This window comes from Limulus polyphemus, unplaced genomic scaffold (assembly GCF_000517525.1).
Source record: "Limulus polyphemus unplaced genomic scaffold, Limulus_polyphemus-2.1.2 Scaffold2120, whole genome shotgun sequence".
Taxonomy (NCBI): Eukaryota; Metazoa; Arthropoda; class Merostomata; order Xiphosura; family Limulidae; genus Limulus; species Limulus polyphemus.
The window spans coordinates 130,974-143,140 of NW_013667730.1; the positions used below are offsets into that span (position 1 = coordinate 130,974).

At 32.4% G+C, this 12,167-nt stretch overlaps 1 protein-coding gene across 1 annotated transcript in view; it reads left to right on the forward strand.

The window, feature by feature from the left end:
- Positions 1-12,167, forward strand: part of LOC106466006 (nuclear hormone receptor FTZ-F1 beta-like) — an 18,947-nt gene extending 6,780 nt beyond the window's left edge. The window contains exons 4-7 of the mRNA XM_013926255.2: positions 1,407-1,583; positions 3,533-3,771; positions 4,397-4,649; positions 8,817-12,167. Of these exons, the coding sequence (XP_013781709.1) occupies positions 1,407-1,583; positions 3,533-3,771; positions 4,397-4,649; positions 8,817-9,064 (917 nt within the window). The 3' untranslated portion in view covers positions 9,065-12,167. The remainder of the gene's footprint in view (positions 1-1,406; positions 1,584-3,532; positions 3,772-4,396; positions 4,650-8,816) is intronic.

The following is a 12,167-nucleotide window of genomic DNA, read 5'->3' on the forward strand; positions in this document are numbered from 1 at the left end:
ATATATATATATATATATATATATATATATATATAAGACGTTCACAACGTGACGGGACAACAGGAGACTGAGTAATTGAACTGAGTATTGTTGAAGTTGAGCACGTGAGACGTTCGTTGTTATAGCGCGACTGTTGAAATTAAGTGTATCGCAAAGTTATATTCAGAAAGAATAAACCAGTTTTATTTAAGAAAGGACTTATGTCGCTAAAGTTTCGTTGGAACGAAGTTACGGAAAATTAACTAACGAACGGAGATGTAGCAATATATATAACTATAGCATTTTAACAGAACTGCATTGACTAACGTTGATTGGCTCAAAAGTGGCTTGTTTTGAGAGCCTTGCTTTTATTGCAAAACTTAGCAACTCTGAGTGTCTCCCATCCAACAGGAAACAATTTCCATAACTGTAATTGTAGCAGAAGATAAACGAATGTGTCGTTCAAGGGGTTTTGGTTTTTCAATCAAAAATAGTGAAATTATGTATGTTGATACAAATATTTAGAGCTTACAAGCCTATTTCATGTTAACTACATATAAAACCATCACATTGTTAAAAAATTCATAGCAAAAATCCAACTAAAAGGGTTCGGTAGATATTCAATAACGATGTCTTTGGTATCACATACCGCAATGCCACCAAAGCTCATCCAGTGAGCGTATGAGTCGCGCATCTGGGCTTATTCTCATGCTTTATATGTATTAAGAAAAAAAGGAAATAAATAAGTACAAAATTTTGCGTTTTGGTCAAATTAGTAGCTTTCTCTAATGCATTGTGGTTGTTTAACCGGCTGGGTACAGGTCAAATTCGGCATTACATCGGTTCAGAAAATACTCCAGACTACACAATTTTGCTTCACTGAATTAAAAAAAAATCAAGTGAGGACATGCTCCCACACTCCCATAGAAGGCGACCGTTCTTGGCGCTCACAGCGCTTTACGCCCGCTAAAACTGTACTTTTTAAAAAGTTTCACTCAAACAAGTGACAGTATTAGAGTTTTTTACCTTCAGGAACTTGTTTGTGTGAGACTTTTCAAAAATACATTTTTTATTATAATAATGCCTCTTCTGACTATTTTTATTTGTAGATGTTATCTGCTCCCCAGTGGCACAGCGGTATGTCTGCAGACTTACAACGCTAGAATCCGGGTTTCGATATCTGTGGTGAGCAGAGCACAGATAGCCCATTGTATAGCTTTGTGCTTAATTACAAACAAACAAACATGTTATCTTTTATGGTTTTATTTTTTGTTGATCATATTCATCCTTATTAATACTTAACCTCCTGTTCAACACTTTATTAGTATCACTGCCATCAGACACTTTATTCTCAAATACTTTTGTTTTACTGAATATATATAAAAAAAGAATGCTTAACCGAAAAGTTTATCTTGCGTCACTTGTAGCGATCCGTGAAGACCGCACAAGAGGGGGTCGAAGTACCTATCAGTGCTCATATCCTTTTCCCAGTCAGTCTGTAAATGACCCCTGGATTCAAGTAAGACCTGAGAACGCTATGGGCGTTGCATACACAAACTCGCTTCATCATGACTCGGAAAAGTTATACCAGAACTACAGAAAAGGTATGGTGATCTTAAACATTATCGATTTTTTTTTTGCTTCCAACTGAATATATTTCTAATTTACTACATTTGTATCGCTAAGCTCAAATACACAAGATGCATTTTATAATGGTTAACGCTCCCCTCTGAGAATCTGCCATTTTACCCAGTGTAAGTTGTAACCACAAATATATTACATATTTTGAGTTAAACTAAAATATCTTTAGAGTTTAACAAGTTCCTTCCTACATTATACTATGAAAACAACAACAAAATATTACCCAACCATGTAAATTTCTTGTTTAATTTTTATACTTCACATAATTATTCATTTGACAATCAGTAATTTGATGCAGTGTAGCCACTACGTATTTTCATTTTACTCCATCAGACTATATAATCACTTCACTCTCTACTTTGGAATATATCACATCATTTTACGCAGGTTGAACATCCGCTCCCCTCCTTTGTACCAGATCAGTCTAATGCAATACAGCTCAACGAAAGCTCCCCCTTCTTAGTAGTACATCAAACTAGCCATTCTCTACAGTTTTTAACATTGTTCTTATTATACTATACTACATCAAACAATTCAGTAAAGTTAACCCACAGCTCCCCCTTCTTAGTAGTACATCAAACTAGCCATCCTCTACAGTTTTTAACATTGTTCTTATTATACTATACTACATCAAACAATTCAGTAAAGTTAACCCACAGCTCCCCCTTCTTAGTAGTACATCAAACTAGCCATCCTCTACAGTTTTTAACATTGTTCTTATTATACTATACTACATCAAACTAATTCAGTAAAGTTAACCCACAGGTCTCCCTTCTTAGTAGTACATCAAACTAGCCAATCTCTACAGTTTTAACATTGTTATTATTATATTACATCAAACTACTTCAGTAATGTTAATTCACAGCTCTCCCTTCTTAGTAGTACATCAAACTAGCCATTCTTTGTAGTTTTTAACATTGTACTTACTATAGTACACTACATCAAACTAATTATTTACAATGAAACTATTGTTTTTTGTACTTAGGACTACAACTAATCATAGTGTATAATTTAACTGCTGTGCCATGTGTACATCAAGCTATTCATTCTACATGGTCCAAACTCTCTCTCTCTGTTTTATAATATACCATATGGATTATTCTTTACAATCAAATCATAACTCTCTTCCCTTTTCTTTATAAAAACAGTTATTCCCTACAATTTCACAGCTGCTCTCCCTCCTTTGTGAGATACTAAATCAATCTTTCTCAGTTTCTTTACATATTAACCAGTGTTCTGTTTTGCTTTACATTAAATAAGTTATCTGTAATTCACCATGCATTGTTTTTCCCAATTGGTATTATGTTTAATTATTTACTGTTTAAAGTATACATTCCTTTTTCATTTTTGATCTGTGATGCATATTTTCAATAAAACTATAACTTAATATTCGTGTTTTTTATTTTATGTCAAGTTCAGTGTTCAGATAAGAGGAAATCATTTTATGTTTAATTACTTGAAAATATATGAAACTGTTTATTTATACAGAGAAATTGTATGTAAATAATAACAATATTTATTGATATATGTACTCTAAGATATTACAAATGAAGCATGTTAATGTATATAAGTTCATTTAGTATATTATTATTATTTTTCTAAAAAGTTTTCATGTGTTACCCCTTTTTTTTTTTTGAAAATCATAATATATTCATATAAAGAGAGACCATAACCATGCAGCATATCATGTCCACAATCACTTCAGATAAATTGATATATTATTCAGGTTCCAATTCATGCAAATTTTCAAAGATTTTGTAGAGCTTTGTTTCCAGGTCTTTGAGTAAAAATTTCATGTTTTTTTGCTGGAACAGGCTTTAAAAGTGCACATTTTGGACATACACATGCTATCTAAATACTGATAAAACACTTATTGCACCTATTGTTTTGATCACACTATATTGTTTTTCAGGTGGTTATCACAGCTCAACATCAAACAGTTCTTCACCATTTATTCCACAGCTGATTCATGACATCATGTCAGTAGAACATCTGTGGCACTATTCAGAAAAAGAGAGTACTAAAATCCCAGATCTGGAACACAAGTCCACAGATGGTGACTTCCTTACAAAGCTCTGTAAGGTTGCCGATGATAGGCTTTATAAGATAGTAAAGTGGTGTAAAAGTTTGCCTCTTTTTAAAGAAGTCCAAGTAAGCATTTAATATGTGCAAAAATTAGATTGCCAAAGTCTTTATATCCAGTGATAATAAAAACATGCAGTTCAGTTTGAATAATTTAATTGTGTAATTTTTAAAACTACTGAATAAAATTATAACATTTTAATATTTTTTTCTTGATTATAAACTTAACTATGCTATAGTCAATGTCTACAATGGTCCTAATGTGACAGAAAGTTACTTGAAAGTAGCTTTACTGAATTTAGAATCTGTCATATTAGCTTAATTTGAAATAAAAAAAATACTCTTAAATAAATATTTTTATGACATAGTGTTTGTTTGGTGTTAAACACAAATGTACGCACCGGGATATCTGTGCTGTGCCCACCACGGATATCAAAAACCCATTTTTTAGTATTATATGTCTTCAGACTTGCCACTGTGGGGCTTATGACAAGCAACATGAGTGTTGAATTACTATATTAAAATAGACCCATGCATACTTTTTAGTAAGAAGCCTTTTCATCTGTAAAATGGTAGATACTCTAATTTAAACCAAAGGTTAAAGATAAGTTGAGCACTTTATTATTTTTGTTAGTTATATATAATTTGTTGTTGAAACAAGAAAGAAATGTGTATCAATTTCTGCTTATTGTAGAGGGATGATCAGATTGCTCTTCTAATCAACTCCTGGTGTGAAATGCTGTTACTAAGTTGCTGCTACCGGTCCATGTCTACATCTAATCAAGTCTGCATCTCACGTGACAAATCTGTCAATCTACAACAAGCACAGCAATCTGGCACCTGCCATGTAATAGAGCGCATGTTAAGTTTAATAGATCATTTACGCAAACTTCAACTAGATAAGCGTGAGTTTGTTTGTCTAAAAGTCATCATTCTGTTAACCTCAGGTAAGGAAATTTTTTGTTTCTAAATCTGTAACTACAATTATGAAATATAGCATTAGCATTATGATATGTAAAGTGCTTTGCAAAAGTATTCATCCCCATGCAAAGTTCCACATTTTGTTGCCACCTGAGCTTGCAATCATGAAATGTTCAAGTGGGATTTTATATTTAGAATCTGCACAATCTACTCCAAACTGAGAAAGCTAAAACAAACTCTGATATTAGGTAAGTAAGTTAGATTTTCAAAAAAAATTAGAATATTTTCAATTACATAAGTATTCAACATCTTTGCCATGGCAACCGTAAATCAGTTCAGGTGCAAAAGATTATTTTGGAAAGTCGCAAAATTACTGTAATGGTCTCTGTCTGTGTGTAATCAAAGTGGTTTAACTTGACTTCAAAATAAATACATCTATTTAAGCCACAACTCGCATAGTGATACCACAAACCAACCATGAAGACCAAGGAGCTTTCCAAACAAGTCAGGGATAAAATTGTAGAGAAATGCAGATCAGGAGAAGGTTACAAGAAAATTTCAAAGTCACTGATTATCCCTTTGAGTATAATGAAGTCTATCATTAAGAAGTGGAATGTGCTTCATACCATCCAGTTACTAACCAGATCAGGCCACCCTTCCAAACTAAGCAGGAAACTGGTCAGGGATGCCACTTTGACGCCAACAGTGACTTTGAAAGATTTGCAACATTCCATGTCTAAGATGGGAATCAGTGTTTATACATCGACAATATCCCGGTCCCTACACAAAGCTGGCCTGAATGGGTGAATGGCAAGAAAGAAGTCATTTAAAAAAAATCGTTAATCTCTTATGGAGTTTGCGACAAAGCATGTAAATGACACTGCAGACATGTGGCAGAAGCTTTTGTGGTCAGAAAAGACAAAATTGAGCTTTTTGGTCTAACTTCAAAGAGTTACCTCTGGTGCTTGCTCAATTAACACAGCACATCACCCAGTCAACACCATCCCAACTGTTAAGCATGGTGGTGGTAGCATCATGTTATGGGAATGCTTCTCATCAGCAGGGACTGGGAAGCTTGTCAGGATTGAGGGGAAGATGGATGGTGCAAAGTACAGGCGAGTCCTAGAGGAAAACCTGCTTGAGTAAACCAAGAATCTAAAACTGGGTCAAAAGTTCACATTTCAGCAGAACAATGACCTGAAGCACAAGGCCAAAGTCACTCTGGAGTGGTTTAAAAAGAAGAAACTGAATTTTTTGGAGTGGCCCAGTCAAAGTCCTGATTTGAATCCAACAGAAAATTTATGGCAAGACTTGAATGTTGCAGTCTATCAATGATCCCCAATGAACTTGTCAGTATTGGAGCAATATCCCGGTCCCTACACAAAGTTGGCCTGAATGGGTGAATGGCAAGAAAGAAGTCATTTCAAAAAAAAAATCGTTAATCTCTTATGGAGTTTGCGACAAAGCATGTAAATGACACTGCAGACATTTGCTACTTCATTATTTACTAACCAGTTGGTTATATCTGTCATTGTGTGGATGGTGTAATGTGTTTGTCATCTTATAAATTACACCATCCCATTCTGCAAAGCTGGTAGAAACCTATCCAGAAAAACTCACAGCAGTAATTGCTGCCAAAGGTGCTTCCACTAAGAACTGACTTGGGGGGCTGAATACTTATGTAATCAGCAAATTTCAATTTATATATTTTTTTTGCTGGTTTTGCTGACATTCTACCTCCTTCACACATAAAAGTGTTAAGTTTGATCACTAGAGTTTTGAATAAAAGTTCATTAAAAAAAATTGTTTACATTATTTGTATTTCATCAAAATGTGACATTATTGGTAGGGGTGAATACTTTTGCAAGGCTCTGTACATCCCCACTTATTTATACAATTAAAAGCAAAAACTACCAGTTAGAAATACGTAATTGTTCTCTTTCTCTTTATACCATTAAGAAGTAACGCAGACATTTTATTCAAATCATGTTCCCTATTTTAAGCACCCTGGTGAGTCAGTGGTAAGTCTGATGGCTTGTAATACTAAAAATTGGGTTTCAATATGTGTGATGTGCAAAGCACAGATAGTTCATTGTGTAGCTTTGTGCTCAGCAACAAAAAAAGAAACAAAATTTTTTATTTATTTCATTCAAATTATATTTCTCTGATTTATTATTATTTTGCTACTTCATTATTTACTAACCAGTTGGTTATATCTGTCATTGTGTGGATGGTGTAATGTGTTTGTCATCTTACAAATTCATATATTAACTGATATAACTCGTAACAGCCACCTGTCCATTAAAGTTATATTATATAGAACTGTATACCAAGAAACTAAATTTATGGTCAATGAATCAGACAGGTTCTGACCATTGGCATTTCTACTCTTTTTGTGAAATAGTCTACAGCTATTAACACTTTCTTCTCCACATACTATCTCTTAAAGCAGACCAGCTAGGTCTAAAGTAACTTGTTGCAAAGCAGAGCACATTTGTCATTGTGTCAACCTTTCTTGCTTTCATCTGTTGTCACAGATATACATCATCTACATTAACTATTAACATCATTCTTTGATTGCAGTCAGTAAAATCTCACTTGTAGGTTAGAAACTGTGTTGACATCCCTTAATACCTGCATGCTCTGAATCCAAGAGATCTTAATATTTCCCTTTTAGAAAACTACAAGCTGTTGAGAAGTTCTCTACTACTACTACTAGCTCAATACTTCATGTCAATAGAGTACTTCAACTTGCACTCCCAGTAGATAATAATGACTTTATAGGCTTTGGCCTCTTATATTTAAATTATACTCTTACTACATGTTACTGTTAATGTTAATAAGAGTATCTTATACTGGTCTTTCTTAAACATCTATCAATTTCTTATTTCTCATATTCTTTTTATGAGAAATATCTCTACCCTGATTGCAATAACACTTTTTATAAGATGACAGGATAATCCATGAGCATTTCCGTTTTCCTAGTTGATGCATGATGGTAAAACTGTATCTCATTAGTGTTATGGTCCATTGAACTGTTATTTCTTTAAGCTTTCAAACATTCATAAACTATTTAAGAGCAGGTATATATAGTCTGTTCTCTGCCTAAATTGTTATCCATACATGTAGTGTCCAAACGTTTTAACAAATATAACTAATGATAATAATTGTTATTCCATAATTCTTATTTTCAGTAATAGAATCTGAGTATTTTTGGCTTAGGCTGTCACCCTATACAAGCTGGAGAAGCATTATTATATTATACTTGTCATGAGACATTAGTATTGGACCTAGTATATTTTCAAACAAGACATTTTGTATCTAGTCCCTTAGAATTAGAAAAATGTATAATCATAGTATTCCAACCACACTATATTCATCATATCTATTGCTGATGAGTTTCACTCAATGCATTCCAGTCATGTGATTATCATTAGTTACTCTGTATAAATCCTGTTAAACAAGGAATTTTGGATTTAAACAATCCTGTATGTGATCTCGACTGATACAGTTGAAGAGAAAGCCATTTACAGTTCAGTAGAAGTGACAGTCCAGCATCAAAGCAAGTAAACACATTGTGTTTGTGTTATTAAATACAGATTGTTAATTTTTATTTTATATTGTGCCCAAGCAGGCTCTTTATTTCATTCTCACCAATTCATTTATTCAGAGAAATTTAGAACCACCCTGTAAAATTTACCTTGTTGAATTTCCTGGTATTCATCAAACTTGTTCAATCACTCTCAAGGTAATCAGTTTGACTTTAATATGCCACACCTAAAAATGAAGGGAATTTCTATTACAAGTAAGAATATGCTCTTTACAATTTCTACACTGAGAAATATTTCAACACAAAAGGTTACAAATTAAATATTTTATTCTAATTGAAGGATGGCAAAAACTTTCAAAACCTAAGTTTTAATTTCAAAACGGGTATCATTTGTAATGTACTATAAACTTATGACAGTATCTAACTGCTTGAAATAGTTCTCTTTGAAAATGTCAAATCATTTTTTAGAAATTAAATTCTGCCATAAAAATGATATATTCATTGAAGTTGCACTTATAAGCTTCACTGATTTTATTTTTCCTTATGAAAAATATATTTCTAGACTACTATTTAAATAATGTGTAATAGTTTGTTGTTTTTTTGATTCATTGATAAACTAATGGACTTCTTTGTTTATTTCTAGATGTCAGTGGCTTAAAGGACCCACATAAGGTACAAACCTGCCAGAAACAAGTGCTTGAAGCTCTCCAGGCCTATACTTATAGTCATTACCCTCATTTGCCCAGTAAATTTGGAGAGTTGCTCCTACGAATCCCTGAATTGGAACGAGCATGTCAGTTTAGCAAGGAATCGCTAGACAGCAAACAACGAAGTGGTGGTGATACATCAAGTTTTCACTTGCTAGTGGAGCTGCTTCGGGGTGATCACTAACCTTATGTAAAGATAGCACCTGCAAAATGTTTACTAGTAAAGTGGCTCGATGATGGAGCTGCCTTCTCTTGACACATTGTTGAAGAGTTATTTAACATAAATCTGTCAGTGAAATAAACTTAATAAATTTCAACTGTATAATTTTAAATGTCGCAGATCTGCCAGAATTTAAAAAATAATTAATCTAGTTACTTTTTTTTTATAAGGAATGTTTACCATTAATTTCTCTTTACTTTTGTCCGGAATATCAGAAATGTTCATGGAGAATCGGAGAATCATTTGCTTTACTCTGTTGTTTTTCTTTTTTTGGGGGGGGTGATATAAGGGCCTGGTGAACCTAAAATTAAGCTATCTGGAAATGTTAACATTTTCTGTAAGCTGCTGAAATCCAAGGTTCAAATATATGTTAGTATAGTTTAAGTTTAAATACTGTTGATTTTTAAATCACAGGCTAAAGATATAACACATCTAACATTGTTTCTGGTACATGCTACACAGCTAATACAAGAAAGTTTCTATTCTCCGAGCTTCTGGGTTAGAATTCTCACTTATCCATATCAGATTTCAGAATGTGCTATGATAGTGATAATCAGGGCAAAAAAAGGATCAAGCAAAGATTCCAAATGCAGATTGATGGGATTGGTGTAAAATGGAATGAGGTTTGCTACACTTAATACATTGTAATGTGTGTGTATTTTTTACTTTAGGCCTGCGAGATGTATGTCAAAAGTATCTTGTTGCCTTCCTCATACCCCTGCCACCAAATGGGTTAAAAGTCTGCCGTAATATGCTGCCTGATGATCCTCCTTATCTTGATTCTCCCAAATATTTCTGTCCAATCTGGTCAGTGAGAATTTCTAATCTTCTCTGGAACCTGTTTGGAGAACAGAAACCTTGTTTGAGAATTTTGTGATGTGTTTCCTTTTTCTAGCATTAGGCTGGCATCAGTGATATTTAAATTGATCTCAGTAACATTTAAGATTGATTTCTAATAAGACATAACTAGAAAATAATTCCTTTTTTTTACCCTATTTGATAGATAGTTTCTTGTCGTTTGACCTGATCAAACAACTGGAAAGATTTATCATCTTTATAACACAGGCAAGTGTCTCTTACATCACTTTAAGTGATATCTAGTTGACACTTTTGTTTCCCTGTGATTTTGTACTTTTTTCTCGGTCGAAAACTTGAAAATCTCTACTCTTAAAAGAGTAACAAGTTTTTTTATTATTTTAGTAGGCAGTGTCACTATTAAGTATTTCATACAATACTTTTTATGTTGACTTAAGACAGTGTAAATGGTTGAATTCCTGACACAGTGGGTATCTTAGTTTGATATCCACATTGTGACAGAGATGAATGTTTTATTGACTTTTGCTTTCTGTGCATTATTTTTCAACAGATCAAAACTTTTATTATTTTAAGTGTTAATTTTAATGCATCTTGTGCTCTAGCAGATTAATCATTGAAACGAAATTGTCACTCTTACATTAAGATATTTCAGTGAATCTGTTCTAATCACTTAGTGTTTGATATCAAAACATAGTTTCAGTTTAAAACTCTAAAGGTATGTTATGGAAAAAGTTGATCTTGTTAAGATTTAAAACTCAAATTTGGACAAACATCTTATGTAATGTGTGCCAATATATAGTACTAAATATTTGCAGCTACATGGTGCCAATTGTATGTTATTTGAATATTAGGTTATAAAAAAAAACTACTTAAACAAATTGAGCCATGTCGTGAACTGGGCTTTAAAGAAGAAATAGCACAAGTTGAGAATGAAAGGCTGTAAGCAAAAATCAAAATCTTTTGGCCATCTTTATTTTAAGGCCATTCATTTATATTATCAACTAATATGTGTAATGCATAGATTATTTTTTGTTATTAAATGCAAACTATAATGTTAAGATAGGAAGAACAATTTGTATTTTGAAGGAGTTTCTTTCTGTTTGACTCCATTATTTGTTGAAAAATAAGCACAAAAAAGGTATGTTTCCTATATTTGGATTTAGTTTATCCTGTGATAGAAACTAAGGAAAGGTGCATTTAAGATAACCCATTTCCATAAATGACTTAAGAGAGTTTATGTCACTTTTCAATAATATTGTCTAATTTAGAATTTAACAAATACAGGAACCCTTAGCATACTTTTTTGGCATATTAATTTTAACTGCAGTACTTTCTAAAAAAAAACATTAAACAAATGAAGGTCCAAAACAAATGCAGACAGCTAATGCTATATTTTAGTAAGATTATTTCAAGAATATTCTGAATATTTAAAATTTCCTAATGTACCCATTTATGAATATGTGTAATTGAAAGATTGTGACAGTAACGTCCCTTATATTTTAAATTTTGTCATATATTTTTAGGTTACAAGATATATTGAAAAAGCCCAAGCACAGACAGGCTTTTAAAGATTTGATACCTAAAACATGCAATAAACTTATGTATATGTACCTATAATGCAAATTTTGTTGTTCCAGAGATTTAAAATTATGTATATTTTTGTTGCCTTAATTTTTTTTCTTTTGTTGATATGATTGCACCTACCAAAGAAATTTCCTTCTTTTGTTATTGAAACCAGCCCAACAAATTTGATATAAATTTTAAGATCTTAATATGTACATGTAAGTATGGAAAAAATCTTTTAAATTCTTTGCTAAGTAGTTGACTTTTTGTTAAAATTTATATCACTTGACGCTATTACTTTCGAATACTGAACTTGAGATCTAAAAGTGTTTTTTTCATAACAGGACAAGGACCAATGATTGTGTTTATTAATTTAATACATTTTTATGGTTATGGTATTTTTAGCTAGGTTTCTTGAAAGGGAGAAATGTATGTTTTTTTTTCCCCCTTTATTTGTGGTATTCTTCAAAAAATTGCCAGCTTAAGGTATTTGTGATTATTCTTGCAATAATTAATTATAACTAATTCTACAGTCTATAGGTGGGAAAATGAAATTGAGAATGTATAAAAGGGTCTGTTGTTTCTAAGAAAATAAACCCATTATTTGAGTGAGATAACCATGCAATTTGTAAATAATATTTTGAATGATTTACAAGTTGTTTCTATATTTTCTTTATCTTTTAAAGGA